The following is a 20,718-nucleotide window of genomic DNA, read 5'->3' as shown; positions in this document are numbered from 1 at the left end:
TCCAGTTCCTAGAAACGTCCCTGCTGACTATTCACTTCTCCCTTTTAAATCTCTTCCTGCTAGGTTTGGACAAGTCACACTGAAACCCGGGATCTCGTCCTTCGACCCCAGTCAACATGAGAAAGCGCAATATTAGTCAAAGCGTGTTTGGATCTGGTTTCTCTCCAAACTGCCGATCCTTCCCCCCCCCCCGCTCGCTTTGGGGTCTTTTTTTTCTCCTCCCGCGTCCTGTCCCAAGTCGCCAGTTTCACCTGTCGGTGACGTCATCACGGGATGGGAGGGGTGTGGTCTGGGGAGGGATGAGGGGGACGAGAGGGATATATAGCCGGCCCCATATGGAAAACTGCGTGCCTTTTGTCCTTTGCAGCGTCGTATCCGGCTGTGGAAGCGAACCTGCAAGTTTACCTCCAACTGAACAGGTAAGAGTCGGGTCTTGATGAGGGAGACGGAATACTTGGCTTTTATGGTATAAACGGATGTATATGTATACACACACACACACACACATACATATATATGAATGCATATATATATATATATTGCAGCGTTGAGGATCATCTAGCGATATCAAAGCTGAGTTTTATCAGTCTTGGAAACTTGTGGATCGGGGTGGTGTGTGTGTGTGTGTGTGTAGAAGTGGCGCCAAGACGTCTCTGCCGTGTCCTCAAATTTAAGCGGCTTTAGAGGAGACGGATGAGACTCGAACCCGACACCTGGTTTTTTGTTCTAGCTCAGACGAGCCTCGTGTTGCTAGCGGAGCGTTTGGAACAACCTGCTGTTTTCAGAGCCAGGGAGCGCTCAGGCGCACCGGCGCCTAATGGACCTGGGTTGGTTTCTACGGATCCCAAATCTACTTTGCGGGATGGGGGGGGCGGATTTAGCCGCAACTTCTAACCAGCTGTACTGATTACAGTGATCGTTGATCTGCATTTATTTATTTGCTTCGTTGTCTATTGGATTTATACGGCCTCCCACCCACCTCTTAATTCCTGACTTTGGGCGGCTAGCAATATTCAAGATAATAAAAAGTCTGCCGTAAAAAAAAAAAACACGCAGCCGCCGAGATTCGGGAATTGAAACTTGAAAGCGCTCTTCCTTCTATAGGGGGGGGGGGAACCACACCCGGTTTTAATCCCACCTACTGGATTTCGGACAACAGATCCCGATTATTATTATTTTTTTTTCCTCTCTCCTATGCTTGGGTTCCTTTTCTTTCTTTTTCTTTTTTCTTTTTTTCTTTTAAGCGGAACCTACCATAGCGTGGGAATAACGCTAGGAAGAAGAAGAAAACCTTTTCTTTTCTTTTTTTGCCCCCTTTCCTTTTTTCCTTCCCGAGTAAGAAACGGCAGGTGTACAATATATTTAATGGATAAGCCTTGAGACAGGCCAATACAGGAATGAAAGAGTTAATTAGCAAGGTGCTTTCAAAAAGCCTTGACAAATACATATATTTGCCTTGCTTTCTAGCTAATAAAAAGAGAGAGAGAGAGCCTGTGGCTCAGCAAGTTAAAAACAACTGCCTAAGATACAATCAGCCCAGGTTCGAATCTCAGATAAAAGGTATGACTGACTGATGAGAACATAAAGAGTTCGAAATGGCCATCTCAGCCTCCCAAAATTCTTTATTAGCAATTTGAATAATTTGCACAAAATAATGAGCTGTCATATATATCCTGTGGATAAGCCTTGAGACAGGCCAATACAGGAATGAAAGAGTTAATTAGCAAGGTGCTAATATATATATATATATATATATTTTCCCACTTGGGAACCATGCGGTGGGCAATTGTGTTTAGCCCTGTTCTCAAGCTCTCTTCTCTTTCCTTTCTTGATGCGGGAAAGATTGGGTGGCGCCCTGAAGTTTTGACGGCGCGCGTTAGTTTTTGCAGGAACCCCCCCCCCCTCTCCCCTTTCGCCCTAGAGATGGGGAGGAGGCGGGCGAGTTTCGGTTGAAGGGCACGGGGGGGGGGGAGAAAGCCCGCAGGGTGTCCCCGCCCTCTTGCCGTCACCTCCACCTAAGCCCAGCCCGAAATCGTGCGTGAATCACAGGGGAAAAAAAAAACCCTTTTGTTCTCTGGAGCGTAGCCGCTCGGTGACCGCGTGGTCCCTTTTGCCTGGAAAGTTGGGTTAGAAGATGAACTGGTGAGATCGGGGGGACGGTTGGCGAAGGTTCCCTTCCCTCCCTAAAAACAAAAGGGAAAAAAAATGATGCCTAAAGCTAAGGATGAAATTTGAAGTGTTCCTTTTAGTTGCCTCCACACCACACAAGGCGCCAACAGGCACTCATTCTCATTCTCTTATTCTCATAACTTATTCCGAGTAAGACTATTCTGAGTAAGCAAATCAGCTCAATCAGCTACCTGCTGTAGTTGCACAACCTATTGGGGAAACCATGTCAGGTAGTTTGTTTGTTTGTTTGTTTGTTTGTTTAAAAAAAGGGGGGGGTGTTTGTTTAATTGAGTGAATTCTGGCTAAATGCGTCTTGCAACTGCGCTCCCCCAGGGCCTGTTTCAAGGGAACTTAAAACATTCCTTTTCCATCAGGCTGACCTGGACTGACGATAGGGATTTTTAAAATCTTTTTAAATTTTAATTTATTAATTTTAATTATTTCATTGGGGCTGTTAGTTTAATTCTTTTTAACTTTTGCATTGCTGTATTTTTATTGTTGTTAGCCGCCCTGAGTCCTTCGGGAGATAGGGCGGCATATAAGTCCCATAAATAAATAAATAAATAAATAGAACTGTAGACCTGGCTTCAGAAAGTGAATGTCTTTCTGAGACAAGTTGGGGAGGAGCGCAAACTGAAACTCCAGGGAACAAATATTTCAGGCTCCTAATCAAAGAATCCAGAGATGTGTTTTGCAGTTATTTATTTATTTAGCGGCTGGCAGATCATACATGGACTAAGCAGTGTATGTTAACCTCTCATCTAGATTAATAAAAACTTTTTTGTCTGTTTTGCAGTTTCTCTGGTTCCTAGAGGGATTAGAAAAGAGAGGAGGCATAAGCTCTTATATGCTATTCAGAAAAATTGCAACAGGTGAATTCCTATACATTCGTAGCTTTAAGCAATGGCACACCTGTCTGAATAGCCATCCTGCCTCTGAACCCTTAGCTAGATGGAAGACTTGGCCCAGGGCAGTAACTGTATAGCAGTAATGGTCTTCCCATCAGAAATATCATAGCCCCTCCTAACTGAACTACACTTTCTTCTTGGATAAAGAATGGTGACCATCTCTCTTTGTTACAAGCAATGGCTACGAAGATGATTCTGACCAGGACTAGTTAAAACCAACTGAGATGGTTTCATCTGTTGAATGAGCTTTAGCCAATGAATGATATCCCATTCTACTTTTGAATTTTATCTTTTGAATTTTTTAACAATTGACCTTCCTCATAGATACAATGTGGAACTGATCCTGCTACCATGATGTAGAATGATATAATCTTGTAGCCTTAACTGAATTTTGCATTGACTATTAATTTGGCTTCCTGAACTTGAGACACAATATGAATCAGCGATTAAGGGACTGGTCCATGGTTCAAGTCTCCATTTAAACACTAATCACTGAATAACTAGTATGGCTAAGAAAAAGGTCGGGTATAAATATAATACAGTGGCAAAAGCAGTGATTGTGTTGACACAACACACTGAGGCACAAATTAGCCAACCACTTTGTAGCATAGTATGTTGTGCAAATTGAAACCCATGTGATTAGTTTATGGCACAGTTCATGAATTCAAAAATGAGATTAATTTTGCCTAAATCATTGTTCAGTTAATTGTGAGTATAAGCATATTGTGAGAATACAGCCAGTGAGGAAGCTATCATCTTCTGGATGGACAGTATTCAGTCTCTTCTCAGATTAATAATGGGGAGCCATTTTGAACTCTATAACTTGATGTCTGCTTGCCTTTATACTTCTGTCTCATTTTCCATCTTCTTCGAAGACTACCTGTACATGAATACACAAATATAATTACTAGGAGGAACCACTTCAGTATATAAGCAGCCTGAACAGAAAGCAGAGCACAGTTAAGCAGCAGCATTAGCTGTGCTTAGGACTTGGATGGGGCTGTTAAGTAAACAGAAAAGCTCCTGGAAGAAAACTGAGGCAAATCGCTTTTGTATCATTGCCCAGAAAACTGCATTTGCATTGCTGTCACATAGTTGAGCTTGATCAGAGAAAAAAACTTGACGATATCTTAATATATAAGAAACTTGTCTCCAGCTTAAATTATTTTACAGATTTTAAGGGCTGCTTATGTGCATGGAAGCCTATAAACACTTCAGACCCTTATAGTCAGACCAAAGTATGCAGAAATTGGGAGGAAGGGTTGTGTGGACTTCAACTTTTTCGAAATTCTCCAGCCAGCCATGAATTCTGAGAGTTGAATTCCATACATCTTCAAGCCCCCAAGGTTGAGAAATGCTGATCTGGTAAATAAGCAATAACACTGAAATAATGAAACAGTGCTGTTATTGGTCTTTTCACCCAGGGACTAAAAGCTTCAGTGGGAGCATGAGCCTTCAACGAGGCAATCCATTTGTGTTCTTTTTCTTTACCTCATAAAAACAAACAAACCCTGTTTTTAAAAAAGTCATTCCGCCCGTTGATTTGAGGCAACCTGATCTTGGAGTGCTGTTTGTCCTGCCTATGGATTGCAAAGCCTTGGAACAAAGAAAACAATGAGGAAAATCACCCAAACTAAAAAAAAAAAACAGGTGATTTTGCTCTAATAAAACATAAACATAGCCTGCTATACAGGGATGAAACAAATGGAATTGACAATGTAGACGTTTGTTGCTGATAAAGGAGAATATTTGTAGTTTGTTGGTTTTAACATTTCAGGGTTCAAGGATGTCTTATCTGTAGGCTTTCTTTAAATATGTACTGTTTGTCTTCATCCTACAGGAGTTTTATAAAAACAAAAAAGGTGATAACAGGTGGACATTTTAAGGTGGGAGTTATTTTTGTTTTCCAGCCTAAATCTCTTTTTTTTCTGATTTCTCCACCTCACCTGATACTAATTTTACTGCCAAATGAATTAGGAGAACTACAGAAAGTGCTTCAAGCCCAGAATTAACTTGCTTGGATGGGGATGGGGAGCTTCTAGAAACCAACCCCATCCTGGTTCTTTTGCAATTTTATTATTTTAAGCATATGAAGAGTGTACTGTTCCAGATACAGTCCAACATGGCAGCTTTAAAGTAAAATAAAAATCTTCAGTGCTCCACTTCTGGGACCCTCTGTTCTGGACACTTGGACCAATACATTTCTAGGGATGTCATTTGCATAGGTTACCAGGAAGAATTTGCTTGTTATCCACTCTTAATCCCAGAAAATTCATCCATGTCTCTGTGTATTGTTTTCATAAAATCTTGGGTGAGTTTTTTGTTGCACAGGGAAGGGCTTTTGACTTGCAGGATCTTTTTTCTTATTTCTCTACATCCCTGATACCAATGTCAAAAGCAAAGCAAAACTCACAACAGCCAACGTGGAGAAGCAGAACAAAAGTGTTCGGAGAACAAGCTCAGCCTTAATCAGGTTTTCCTTCACTTAGTGTCATCCTGAAATGTTCAGGATGATCTTAAGAATTACACCAAACATACACACCTTAAAGAGGTTAGAGGAATTATTCCCTGAAAATTCATATTTCTATATGAAAAATTAAAACCTGAGGCAAATCTAATTCTTTGTCTTCCCCTGCTCTTTGGTCTAGGTTTCAGCAGCCTGCAGTAGGGCAATTTGCCTGGGATTGATGAGGCTGGAGGTTCACACGTTGGGCTAAGCCTTGCTTTGTTTAACATTAGTTTTTGAATAAGCCCCCCAGTTGCCTGGATTCACAGTAATTACAGGCCCATCAGCCTGATTGACATTGTAGCAAAAATATATGCTAGGTACCTTTTGAACAGAATTGAAATCTGGGTAGAGGAAAACAATATCCTCACAGAAGAACAAGCAGGTTTTAGACAAAACAGATCTACTATTGATAACTGCTTTGTCTTGAACCATCTAATTGCCAAATATGCCTATAAGAGGAGACCCCTATTTGCTGCTTTCATAGACCTTACAGGAGCATTTGATATGGTAAATAGAGAAGTACTATGGAGTAAATTGACATCTCTTAAAATAGAACCCAGACTCCTGGCTTTGTTTAAAGCCCTTTACACAAGTACCTGTTTGAGGGTGCAGTATGGGGTTAATGGGGCCCTGACTAACAGGATTCACACAAATAAAGGGATAAGGCAAGGGTGTATCCTGGCCCCATTATTATTTAATTTATACATCAATGACTTGCCAGGGTTAATGAAGGATACCATGGTACACCTGCCGATGATCCTAAATACTTACTGTAACAGTTTGCTTTATGCTGATATGATTTTATTATCATACTCACAAGTAGGATTACATAGGCTATTAAGAAGATTCAGCTCTTATTGCCAGGATAACTCCCTAATCATTAGCAAATCTAAATCAAAAATAATGGTGTATGGAAGAAACCATCAGAGACATAAGTGGCAATTAGATGGTGAACCAATTGAACAGGTTAACACCTTTGTATATTTGGGCATAACTTTTTCCAAGACTGGATCTTGGGCCTGCCATCATCAATGGAGTACATTTAGAGCAAAAGCCCATTTGAATTTACTGCTCAAACTAAAGAACCATAGTTACCCAGGGTCCCTAGCCCCATTAATCAAGGTTTATAAGGCTAAGGTTACCACAATGCTCTTGTATGGAGCAGAAATTTGGGGTCTTTATTCAACCACAGTCCTAGAACAAACACAGTCCCAGCATTTGAGATGTATTTTGGGTGTAGATTCAAGAACATCTGCTGCAGCAGTTACAGCTGAATTGGGAATTCATACAATTCATGTATTATCTAAAATTAGAGCTTATAACTACTGGTAAAAAAATTAATGAAATGGAGACTGATAGACTCCCCAAGTTATGCCTACTAGAGCAAATAAAACTACAATCACAAATCTCCTGGATCACCAAACTAACAAATTTTGTAAGAAGCTGTGGCCTTCCTGTCTCTTGCATAACAGGAGAACAATCCAAAAAAGAGCTGCCTAAAGAATTATGGATATAGAAGCACAAAATGATATAGCTATCCTTGGTAAGGTGGGTAACTTGAAATGGCTGAGTAAATACAAACGTACTTTTCAAGTAGACAGTTATTTGAAGTTACAACTGCCAAAACATCTTAGGGAGATATTTACGTGAGTGAGATTCGAACAGCTTGACACAATGGTCAGATATGGGAGATTTCATGCTATACGCTACAATGAGCATCTCTGCATTTGCAGAGTGGCAGAGGTAGAAGACCTGGTTCACATCCTATTTGACTGTTGCCTGTATAAGAGGGTGAGAGACAAGTATCTTGGTCTATATACCAAATTAATGACCCATTGGGATCCCCATATCAAAACAACTTACCTTATGTCCGGCCAGAACTTGAAAATAACATTTAACATAGCACAGTACTTAAACAAAATGGCTTGGTTGAGATCTGCATATGTGGGACTGATTGGGGTAGATTGCAAGGGCGACTCCAAAATATAATTTTATCAGATTTTATATCTTAAATCATTGTACACTACTACAATTTCATTTTAGATTGTATTTTATTCCCATTTCATTTTAAATTGTATTTTATTCTAATTCCATTTTAAATTGTATTTTATCAAATTCCATTTTAAATTGCTTTTATCAAATTTTAGTAACAATTTGTTGCTGGCACTTTGCACTTTGATATGGCCCAAGGGCTAATCATTAAAGACTTATTATTAGTAGTAGTACACTAAACCCAAACCAAGCCAATTATATATCAGGACATTTGGGTGAAAGAGGTTTTAGGGTTGAGGGAGCAGTTTGGAAGTCAAGGGCCAAACTTAAGCAGGATTGACTATTTTTAGGAAAGGAAATGGAGAAAGCTCCCGGCTGGGTGTGTCTCTCTTGTCTAATAGCCAGTTCAACAGTTGACAAATACCTGTTATTTCCTCTGCTTAATGTTGCCAACGAACTCCAGATGACTCCCATACAGCCCTGGGGGCAAGGGATGATGCAGTTACTGAGACAACTCACAATGCAACTATCTTTGACCTGTTGCATACAAAATGTATACAGGGAAAGAAGCTAATTGCACAAGAGCCATTTATATAGATACCTGACTAATTGGAGGAAGATTTGAAAAGCTCCTATTCAAGATGAGATAAAGGGGAAAAAAGTGACTGGTCTGGTCTTGGAACAATTGTATGAGTGATGAGTGGGGGTAAACCTTGTATTTGAAGCCAAACCACTTCTTTCGCTTCCACCCTTAACCTGAGTCAGGCTTAGGCTGATTTTTTTCTGAGTCAAATGTCAACATCATTTTAAAAAAAACAACAAATTTTCCTCCTTCAGGAAAAAGAAAGATTCAGCCACCTGACTATCTTCCCTGCCTATGTAAATAAATTATTCCAAGTTTGTTTGGCTTTTGTTTCCTATCACGTATGACTTGTCATGGTGATTTATATCATAAACTTAAAAGAAGTCACAATTTGTGTGTAATCCTAGTGATCTCTCCATTTTCTTCCATTAACAATTGCAGCAAGTGTTAATTACTATTTCCCACTTGGTCAGTAATAATAGTAAAATATCCAAATGTCCTATCTCAAATATTTAATTCTTCCTTTGCAGCAAACCTATGACCTACATAATTTGAGATCCTAATACTGTAGTGAAAAAAAACATTCCTTTCTGAATTACAATTGACCATGGTCTAGAATGTTGAAATTCTTATATCTAAGGAATTACAATTAATAAAGATGCTGGAGCAGGAGCAGAAAAACCTGAATCCTAATTCTCCCACGGGACGAAACTAATTGTGCAACTATGGGCCAATCACTCTTTGAGCCCTAGGAGGAAGATGATTGGAAACCACTTCTTAGCCAAAAAAAAACATCATCAGATAGTGGGTGGACTTGAAAGACTAGTAAAAAACAGCAAAAATAACTTCTAAGCTCAATCAAAATTAGTAAAAGAAAGTGCATAAGAGAAAGATATTTTACTTTTCCAAAAGAATTCATCGAGCAGGACGTTTCTGAAAATCAGGAGATTCTAAACTCTTGAAAGTATACTTACAGCTATTTGGTAATTTGGACATCATTCTGAGACAGTATGATTCATGGGGAAAGTGTGAGCATAGCCTTGAGGAATTTAACAGATACTTGGCAAAATGACAAAATTAGCTTTTCAAATCATCAGCTGTAGGACATAATGCCAATTCAGAGAAAGGAGAATGATACTGTGATGGGAAACCCTTATATTCACATAACACCCTAAGTCCTTTCACGATCTGGCTTTTAAACACATTTTAGTTTGCAATTGGCCTGGCTGGGTGGTGGAAGAATTTTTAAAAAGCAGCATTTGTGGCTAGGGTGCAATTACAGATTCATTTGCAAATTAAAGAGGAGGTGAATTGTTAAATTGGAGCACAGGGTTTGCTCAAAGAATGGTAGAACAATCACTTTGCATGGCATGTGATCAACCCAACCCCCCCAAATTTTGCAGTCTTACTGTAGAGTGAAAAGTCTAAGCCTTAATTAGTAGTGGTTAAAATGTTGACCTTTAACTGGGAAAACTAAGTTCAAATCCCACTTGACTCAGCCATTAATCTCTGCCATTGTTAGATTTACTTTTGGATCGAGGGCCACAGGAGGTGTCTGTTAAATTTTCAGGAATTTTGAGAGCAGTAATTCTGAGCCACAAAGCCTAGAGTGCCAGTCAGCTGTTTGGTGACTTGCAGCCTAGTGGTGGCAATGGAGCCCACTGAGCCAGCTGTTATACGTTTCTTAGCACACCACTGTTCATATCCCTCCTTTCCTTTGGCAGCACAAGCAGCATTATGCATAGTGTGCCCTCCCCCAATTTTCTGCATAACAACAACCCAGTGAGGTAGGTTGGGCTGAGTGATGGAGTGAATTTCCATGCTGAGGTGGGAGAACTTGAACCTGGGACTTTCTAATCCATGGTTTGCGAATGCCATTGTGGCTTTATGTGGCTAAGACTATTTATTTACAGTTGCTACCCGAGTGACTCCAGGTGGTATACTGTACACATCTAACCCCAAGCCCCAATAACACAATTAACATAAATAAACACCCAGAAACAATGATGAATCACATGCACAACTAACAACATGGGGGTCGAATGCAGCCGCTGGATATTCCAACATGGTCTTGTCTCACTTAACATCTTTTCTTAAGTTGCAGATGCCAGAAACTGCATCTTGAGGTCTTTTACATATAAAATGTACTCCCTGTGAATGAGAATGGTTCCTCTCTCGAGGGCATATTGTTCGAATGGGACTTCTTCTACTAATGCTGAGAAAAATTCATTTAATGGTTCTGTTGCCATAGAAAAGTTTATCAAGTATGTTTTCCAGGCTTGCTAAATGCCTACATTTAGGCATTTAAAAGCTATCCAGCTTTTATTTATTATTTATTTATTTATTGATGGGATTTATATCCCGCCCTATCTCCTGAAGGACTCAGGGCGGCTCACAATAAAACATATAATAGGTACATAAATCAAGATAAAATGAAAATTGAGAACATCAGTGCAATAAAAAATTAGAGAATTTTAAAATGAATTAAAAATACTAAATATAAATTAATTAAAATGCCTGTCAGTCTAGGTCAGCTTGGTGGAACAGGTGTGTTTTGAGGCCGCGGCGAAAGGATTGGAGGTTTTGGGCTATCCGAAGCTCAGGGGGGAGCTGATTCCATAGGGTTGGTGCTCCCACAGAGAAGGCCCTCCCCCTGGGGGTCGCCAGCCGACATTGCCTAGCTGACGGTACCCTGAGGAGGCCTTCTCTGTGTGAGCGTACTGGACGATGGGAATTTGTTCCCGGCAGCAGATGGTCCTGCAAGTATCCCGGACCTAAGCCATGTAGGGCTTTAAAGGTAAGTACCAGCACCTTAAATCTCACCCGGAGGGCAACTGGTAGCCAATGCAGCTCACGCAGGAGGGGTGTAATATGGGAGTATCGGGAAGCTCCCATCACAACCCGTGCAGCTGCATTCTGCACCAGCTGAAGCCTCCGGGTGGTCTTCAAGGGCAGCCCCATGTAGAGAGCATTACAGTAATCAATACGGGAGGTAACGAGTGCGTGGGTGACTGTACGTAGGGCATCTCGGTCCAAAAAGGGGCGCAATTGGTATATAAGACGAATCTGGGCAAATGCCCCCCTAGCCACGGTTCCAATGTGATCTTCAAAACTGAGTCGTGAATCTAGGAGGACGCCCAGATTGCGTGCTTTATCAATGGGAGGTAACATCTCTCCTCCTATAGTCAGAGATGGAACCTCTTGGACTAAACGAGATGACGGTATGTACAGCCACTCAGTCTTGGCCGGGTTGAGTCGGAGCCTGTTTTCTCCCATCCAAATCTGTACCGCTTCCAGACAACGGGACATCACATCAAGGGCATCACTGGGTTGGTTCGGGGTGGAGATGAATAGCTGGGTATCATCAGCATATTGATGATATTTCACCCCGAAGCTACGGATGATCTCTCCCAGCGGCTTCATATAGATGTTGAACAGGAGGGGCGAGAGCACCGAACAGTAAGATACCATGGTCGATGGTATCAAAAGCCGCTGATAGATCTAATAGGACCAGGACAGAAGAATAACCTCTATCTCGGGCCCGCCAGAGATCATTCACCAGCACGACCAATGCCGTCTCCGTGCTGTGCCCCGGTCTGAAACCCGATTGGTACGGATCTAGATATTCAGCTTCCTCCAGGTTCAAGGGGAGCTGTCGCGCCACCACACTCTCAACGACCTTCGCAAGGAAGCGAAGGTTGGAGACAGGACGGAAGTTGTTTAAAACAGCTGGGTCCAGTGCCGGTTTCTTGAGGAGGGGCCTTACCACCGCCTCTTTCAAGGCAGCAGGGAAGTACCCTTCACTCAGTGAGGCATTGATAACTGCTAGGAGCCAGCCTCGTGTAACCTCCCGAGAAGCATAGACTAGCCAGGAGGGACACGGGTCCAACAAACATGTGGCGGCACTTAGTTTCCCCATGATCTTGTCCACTTCATCCGGAGTCACAGGATCAAACTCTTCCCAGATGTACTTGGCCAACTTCATCGATTTCCTCTCGTTAGATACTGCCCAGTCAGAGTCCAGACCAGCCCGAATCTGAGCAATTTTGTCCACCAGATATTTACTAAATTCCTCAGCCCGTCCATGTAGGGGGTCCTCTCCCGTCTCTTGACTTAAAAGGGAGCGGACCACTCTAAATAGGGCGGCCGGGCGATTATCTGCGGACGCAATGAGGGTGGTGAAGTAGGCGCGCTTTGCCACCCTCATTGCCACAAGATAGGATCTAGAAAAGGATCTTAACTGTGTTCGGTCAGACTCAGACCGACTGGCTCTCCAAATGCTCTCTAGGCCCCTTCTCTGGCGCTTCATCTCCCGCAGGTCCTTGGAGAACCAAGGAGCGAGTCGGGACTTGCGCCGGGTCAGAGGCCGCAAAGGGACAACGCGGTCGAGCGCCTCCGAAGCAGCCTGTTGCCAGGCATTAACTAAGGACTCGACCGGGTTGTGGGAGAGGGAGGTGGGAATCGGTCCAAGCGCCATCTGGAATTTATCTGGGTCCATCAGGCGCCTGGGGCGGAACCACCTGGTCGGTTCCGCTTCCTGACATCGGGGGGTGACGTGACGGAGGCCCAACCGCAGGAGGTAGTGGTCTGTCCATGAAAGGGGTTGTGATGTTGGAGTAACCCCACCCAGCCCATTTAGCCACTGCCCAGAGACAAAAATTAGATCCGGCATGTTTCCTCCTTCGTGAGTTGGGTCCTGAGTAATTTGAGTAAGGTCCATGGCCGTCATGGAGGCCATGAACTCTCGGGCCACTTCTGATGCACTGCCCAGGGAAGGTAGATTAAAGTCTCCCAGTACCATAAGCTTTGGAAATTCGACCGCCAATCCTGAGATGGCGTCAGGTAGCTTGGGTAGAACCGTTGCTGTGCAGCTTGGAGAGAGGTATACCAGAAGTAGGCCCAACTGACCACCAGGACCCCACCTTAAGAGGAGGGATTCACATCCGTCTATCTGAGGGGCAGTGGCCTCCCGCGGATGGAGGGTCTCTCTGATAACGATCGCCACGCCACCTCCCCTACCCTGAGCTCGAGGTTGATGTAGCACACGGAAACCTGGAGGGGATAAATCAGTCAGAGGGACCCCTCCCTCTGGGCCCAGCCAGGTTTCCGTGATGCATGCCAGGTCTGCGCCTTCCTCCTCGATCAAGTCATGGATGAGGGGAGCTTTATTCACAACAGACCTGGCATTAAAATAGATCAGCCTGAGCTCAGGAGTCAGACCTCCCTCTTCCCCAGGGCAGCAAGCGGGAGCCAGAGGGTCAGAGCGCGCCACAGCAAGAAGATAGCGTGGGCGTGATCTCAGAATACGATATGACCCTCTGCTCCTCCATCTGCTGCCATTCCCAATTACTGTGGGGATCGGTATCCCTGTCCCATCCCCCTGGTTTACAAGACTCTCCTTGGCCCTCATATTGCCGCGACCATTGGCCAACTTAGGCTGAGACAGGTCCGGTGGGATCTTCCCCTCGATTTGCTGGGCCTGACCCTCCCCCCTCCCTAACCCTTCAAAAAATTTTAAAAGAAAACCCAAGAGCCTCTTCTTGGCGCCATGCCACCTCTCGGGGTCCCAGGACCTGTCATTAAGGAAACGGCGGCGTAGGTCTGATGGCCATCTCTGAGAGAGTGGGGAAGCTCTCAGGGCAAGTAGCTCACTTCTGGTGTAAGCCATCAGAGGTGGAAATAGGAGTAAAGGACGAGCTGGTAGGAACAACTGCATATCACGACCACAGAGCTGAAGTAGTGGCTCCTGAGAACATGGTCACCCTCTCACAGTGATCAGGATCTCAGGGGGTCATCATCCAGCTCCGGGTAGGTCGCAGGAGGAGAGAGAGTCCGGTGAATGCTAGCATAGTCTGTTGGTGGATAACTTCGTAGCTCCGGTGATGAGCGATGGTAGTTCATCTATCTCCATGCCTAAGATGTCATCGCGACCGAGGGGCTGTAGTCAGTCTCCGGTGAAAAACCAGAAGTGACTGGATCTTGAGTTGATCTCCAGAGAGCAAGGCAAGAACTCTCCAGTTCCTTATTTAATTTAGATGTCCTATTCCACAGGAGGAAAAACCAATCTGCAATTTGGTGAACAAAATGCAATCTGAAATTTGGTGAATACAGGTAGTCCTCAGCTTACAACAGTTCATTTAATGACCATTGTTACAACGGCACTGAAAAAAAAGTGACCTATGACCATTTTACACATGTATGACCATTGCAGTCACGTGACTTGCATTCGGATGCTTGACAACCGGTTCATATTTATGACCGATGCAGTGTCCCAAAGTCACGTGATCATCATTTGCAGCCTTCTGACAAGCAAAATCAGTAGGGAAGGCCAGATTCACTTCACAACCGTTATTACGTGGTTCACTCAACAAATGTGGCAAGAAAGGTGGTAAAATGGGACAAGACTCACTTAACAAATTTCTCACTTAGCAACATAAATTCCGGGCTCAGTTGTGGTTGTAAGTTGAGGACAACCTGTAAATACTATTTTTTTTTAAAAAAAAAGAGAGAGTGCCTCCCCCTCCCTCTAATTACTTAAGCCCCTGTCAAGGGTAAGCAACGGGATGAGTGAGAGATTCTTAGTTTGCTTGGGAAACAGGTTATATAATGCACCCAGCTAATCCTTAACCAACTGGGGGTGGGGGCTTGGCCAGGGAAAACCTGCTCTGCAAGAGGGAGCCTGTAACCTCAGCACAATGGGCTCTGTAAGTTCCACACTGGTTGGCTCTGATGATCTCATCTGTACCTTTTTGTTTGTCTGTTGTCTGTTCGTGTTTGCTTCCATTCGAGGACGTGTATTGACAGTCTGAAGTATAGATTTGCTGTCTTCAGTTTTACTATGTTTGTATAGAGCAGTGTTTTTCAACCTCAGCCATTTTAAAATTAGGTGGACTTCACCTCCCAGAAACCACCACCACCACCCCAGCATACATTTATTTATTTATTTATTTAATTAGTTTTATATACCGCCCTATTCCCGAAGGACTCAGGGCGGTTTACAGGGCAAAATTTAAAAGACAATATAAAAGTTAAAATAGAGATAGAATTAAAATGAATTAAATTAATTAATAGCCCAACGAATTAAAACAAAGTTTAAAAACTTAAGTCCAGGCCAGATAGATAAAAAAACCAGGTTTTCAGGTCCCGGCGAAACGAACGAAGGTCGGGGGCGGTCCGGAATTCCACAGGCAGATCATTCCATAGGGCAGGCATGCCCACAGAGAACGCCCTCCCTCTGGGGATCACCCGCTGGCACTCCCTGACCGGCGGCACCCTAAGGAGGCCCTCCCTATGGGAGCACACAGGACGATGGGAAGTTGATGCTGGCAGCAGGTGCTCCCTAAGATAATCCGGGCCCATGCCATTTAGGGCTTTATAGGTCATCACCAGCACCTTGAATCTCATCCTGGGGAATAGAATAAAGTAGAGCTGGAAGGGGCCCCTACTCAAGCAGGAGACCCTATACCATTTCAGACAAATTATTGTCCAGTCCTGTCTTAAAAACCTCCAGTGATGAATCACCCATAATGTCTCAAGGCAAGTTGTTCCACTGGTTAACTGTCCTCACTGTCAGCAAGTTTCTCTTTTAATTCCAGGTGGCTTCTCTCCTTGATTAGTTTCCATCCATTGTTTCTTGTCTTGCCTTTTGGTGCTTTGGAAAGTAGGTTTACCCCCTCCTCTTTGTGGCAGCCCCTCAGATACTGGAATACTGGTGTCATGTCCCCCCCTAGTCCTTCTTTTCTCTAGACTGGCGAAACCCAAATCCTGCAACCATTCTTTATATGTTTTGGTCTCCAGGCCTTTAATCATCATAGTTGCTCTTCTTTGCACTTTTTCCAAAGTCTCAACATCTTTTTTATAATGTAGCGACCAAAACTGGATGCAGTATTCCAGATATGGTCTTTGTTGTTGTTAGCTGCGAAGTCGTGTCCGACCCATCGCGACCCTATGGACAACGTTCCTCCAGGCCTTCCTGTCCTCTACCATCTTCTGGAGTCCATTTAAGCTCACACCTACTGCTTCAGTGACTCCATCCAGCCATCTCATTCTCTGTCGTCCCCTTCTTCTCTTGCCCTCAATCTTTCCCAGCATTAGGCTCTTCTCCAGTGAGTCCTTTCTTATTAGATGGCCAAAGTATTTGAGTTTTAGCTTCAGGATCTCGCCTTCTAAAGAGCAGTTAGGGTTGATCTCCTCTAGGACTGACCGGTTTGATCGCCTTGCAGTCCAAGGGACTCGCAGGAGTCTTCTACAGCACCATAGTTCAAAGGCTTCAATTCTTTGGCGCTCAGCCTTTCTTATGGTCCAGCTTTCACTGCCATACATTGCACCTAGGAAGACCATAGCCTTGACTATACGCACTTTTGTTGACAGGGTGATGTCTCTGCTTTTTAGTGTGCTGTCTAGATTTGCCATGGCTTTCCTCCCCAGGAGCAAGCGTCTTTTAATTTCTTGACTACAGTCCCCATCTGTAGTGATTTTGGAGCCCAGGAAAATAAAATCTGTCACTACCTCCATTTCTTCCCCATCTATTTGCCAGGAATTGAGAGGGCCAGATGCCATGATCTTGGTTTTCTTAATGTTTACTTTCAACCCAAGTTTTGCACTCTCCTTCTTCACCCGCAACAAGAGGCTCTTTAGTTCCTCTTCACTTTCTGCCATTAGAGTGGTATCATCTGCATATCTTAGGTTGTTGATGTTTCTTAATTCCAGCTTTTGATTCATCTAGCCCTGCCTTTCTCATGATGTGTTCTGCATATAAATTAAATAGGCAAGGCGACAGTATACAGCCTTGCCGGACTCCTTTCCCAATTTTGAACCAATCAGTGGTTCCGTGTCCAGTTCTCACTGTTGCTTCTTGACCCGCATATAGGTTTCTCAAGAGACAAATAAGATGGTCTGGTATGCCCATCTCTTTAAGGACTTGCCACAGTTTGTTATGATCCACACAATCAAAGGCTTTAGCATAGTCAATGAAGCAGAAGTAGATGTTTTTCTGGAACTCTTTAGCTTTCTCCATGATCCAGCGTATGTTAGCAATTTGATCTCTAGTTCCTCTGCCTCTTCGAAATCCTGCCTGTACTTCTGGTAGTTCTCGATCCACATACTGCTGGAGTCTAGCTTGTAGAATTTTAAGCATAACTTTACTAGCATGAGAAATGAGTGCAATAGTGCGATAGTTTGAACATTCTTTGGCACTGCCTTTCTTACTGAGGCTTTATAATAATATAATATAATAAATATAATATAATATAATATAATATAATATAATATAATATAATATAATATAATATAATATAATATAATATAATATAATATAATATAATATAATATAATATAATATAATATAATATATAATATAATATAATATAATATAATATTATAATATAATATAATATAATATAATATAATATAATATAATATAATATAATATAATAATATACAATACAATAATATAATATACAATACAATACAATACAATACAATACAATACTTTACTCTCCTACCATCGGGCAGGAGATACAGGAGTGTAGCCAGCCGTACCAACAGGCTGAAGAACAGCTTTTATCCACGGGCTGTCAGGCTCTTGAACGGGAAATAATTTTATAAACTTTATGTATGATTGACTTGCGAGGCCAGTGTGTTGTGCAATTAGCTCACACAGTGTAACAAGATGGTGGGTTTGTTGTCACTGTGAGTTGTGGTATGGGGGGTCATGAAGGGAGGCTCAGCCAATCTCAATGTATATATACATGATTGTACTTTGACAATAAAGGTTCATTCATTTTAATACAATACAATACAATAAATACTGTGAGATGGTCCACCTATCTTAAACCTTCTTAACCTTCACAATTGAGAAACACTACTCTAGCCTCTCAAAGGTTTGCCACAAAGAAACTTTAATGGATTAGAACAAGGATTTATTTATTTTTTTAACCTGGATTTAGGTCTGCCTCCTCTTATCTCATGTCCTCCAAATATATCTAGAAGCCAAATCCTCCTTTCTCTCTAGCAGCAAAAAAAAGTGGAACTGTCCTCCTGCTTAACACAAAGTTTTGGTCTTACCTCTTGCAGTTCATAGTAATTGTGGACTTGGATCCTCAGATGAATCCATGCTAACTTGCATTATTCTGACCTTTGACCCTGCTGCTGGGAAGTATAGTAATGGGAGTTACTGTATACTCCAGTAACGCCTGTTACAGGATTACTTGATCTAATCCCCCTCCAAAACTCTTGCTAAATTAGCATCCATCAGCAAATCTGGGATTTTTTTTAATTAAATCAGGTACTGTATAGAGAAATCTGTAGGTACCAAAGGAAATGTGTCTTGGTCTCTACAGCAGAACTAAATGACTTTTTATGGGGGCTAACACTTAACAAACTACAAGAGGCAATGACCACAAATAACAGCACTTCCAGACTGGGAAAGTCAGTGACATTAAAATGACAGGTTTGACTGGGCCACTGAAACACAACCCTTGCACTAGATGCAAAATAGGTGGGTTACATTCTGAAAATAAATTTGAACAAGTTTTCTTGTGTTTTTTTTTCACCCTTTGTTTGCCTAAGATTATTTTGGATTCCTGTTAAGGGCTTTATGTGTTTCCTGTTTCAAAATGGCAGGAAATCAATCGATAGTTCTGGCTGCATCCTTGGCAAATATCAAATGTAGTGATCTGATGCACTGTTACATTAGAATAACTTTTCACAAAATTCTAATCCCACACTGTTATTTCTCTCCAGGACTGCCTACCCTGAAACATGGTCTCCGTTGCTTTTCAAATCATGGGCATGGCCCTGTCTCTAGTGGGATGGATTGGGGCCATCATCACATGTGCCTTGCCTATGTGGAAAGTGACAGCTTTCATTGGTAACAACATTGTGACAGCCCAGATCACCTGGGAGGGGCTGTGGATGAGCTGTGTGGTGCAGAGCACTGGCCAGATGCAATGCAAGGTCTATGACTCCATGCTGGCTCTGCCTCAGGATATACAAACTGCCCGGGCTCTCATGGTCATCTCCGTGCTTCTGGCTCTCTTAGGCCTGATGGTTGGCACTGTGGGTGCCAAATGCACCAACTGTGTGGAGGAGGAAGACGTCAAGGCACGTATTGTCATTGTCGCCGGGGCCATCTTTGTGGTATCAGGAATTCTTTGCCTCATCCCAGTCTGTTGGACAGCCAACACTACAATCCGGGAGTTCTACAGCCCATTAGTTGTGGAGGCTCAGAAGAGAGAGCTGGGCTCATCCCTCTACATTGGCTGGGCAGCGGCTGCTTTGATGATCCTTGGAGGAGCATTGCTGTGTTGCACTTGCCCCAAGAAAGAGAGCAACAACTACAGTGCTCGATACACAGCTGCTGTCTCTCAACCCCGCAGCGATTACCCCAGCAAGAACTATGTTTAAGCGAATCACATCGTGATGATGCTGTTGCCATCCTGAAAGCTCATTACTGGTGGAGTCCCTGAGAGCAGCAGAACTGTATAATGAACATCCCTATGGAGAGCATCCTGCTCCACCACAACTTCTCAACATTTCTGGCCCATCAGTATTTTTTCTCACTATTACCACTAGATAGATTTATTCTTACCTGTTTCAGCTCTTCTTTTGAAGAGAATCCTTGATTTGTGGTAGAAGAATTCAGTATAGGTAGATAGGTATTGAATCAATGTCCTATTTTCAAGTGGTTTGTGATAAATGCCTTTGTGTGTTCTTGCCCTCTCCTCTCCATTACACAATCCCATAATAGCCCGTAATGGCTCAGAGATCACATCCTGTTCAATGGGATGATGTGGGGTGGGGGTGGAAATAGTTACTCTACATTTTTGAAGCTGTGATATGTTGTACAGTATTTTATGAAGAAAGGGGATGTGGCCTTTTAGACCTGTTGTCGTTTTTAATTATTTTGCAATTGCTCTTGCATGCATTTCATACTGGAAGCCAGTTTTTTCCTCTCTTTTTTTTTTTAAAAAAATATAACCTGAATAAAATGAATGCTTTTGTATATAGCAGCTTGCCTTAGTCGTTTGTGTACGTGTGTCTGTAACTGTGGTGTTAACCTGAGAATCTACTACTGGGGGGAAAAAGTCTTTTTTCGGGGTCATGGACTCAAAGCTTTCATCGTGTAGTTCTTTCTATTTTATTGAAGCTGAATGCAAGGGTGGATGGTTTTTCACAATAGGGCATTCCCAAAGTAGCAAGACATGCACAGCAGAAGGGCAGAATAGAAAGAATGATCTGTGTGGGAGGATTACACTCATAATAACTACATTTCTTTGTAGAAAAGAAGGCAGGAAACCATGATGGTGAATGGTTGAATGGGGACACCCCCCCACACACAAACTTTGTTGTGGTTATTATTGCTGGGTTCATAGATAAGTCATAATGTAATTTACAGGGTTTCGATTTAGAACAATATTCCTCAACCGTGACAACTTAGGTTGCCAGGGCTGACTAGGGAATTCTGCAATCCACATATCTAAGTTGCCAAGGTTGAGAAACACTGATCTAGAGTGTTGTAGGAACTTATGATAGCTGAAGCTTATTCACTCACCATC

The 20,718-nt window shown here is 42.7% G+C and overlaps 1 protein-coding gene across 1 annotated transcript; it reads left to right on the top strand.

The window, feature by feature from the left end:
- The first annotated feature begins 296 nt into the window (after positions 1-296).
- On the top strand, positions 297-20,163 carry LOC310650232 (claudin-4-like). Its single transcript, XM_083379066.1, has 2 exons — positions 297-419; positions 18,905-20,163. The coding sequence occupies exon 2, from the start codon at positions 18,923-18,925 to the stop codon at positions 19,565-19,567; it is 645 nt and encodes a 214-aa protein (XP_083235192.1). The 5' UTR covers positions 297-419; positions 18,905-18,922; the 3' UTR covers positions 19,568-20,163.
- Positions 20,164-20,718: the final 555 nt, after the last annotated feature.

The sequence above is a fragment of the Vipera ursinii genome, assembly GCF_947247035.1.
Source record: "Vipera ursinii genome assembly, chromosome: Z".
NCBI lineage: Eukaryota > Metazoa > Chordata > Lepidosauria > Squamata > Viperidae > Vipera > Vipera ursinii.
The sequence above is the reverse complement of the archived record's forward strand: the minus strand, read 5'-3'. Positions and strand labels throughout refer to the sequence as shown.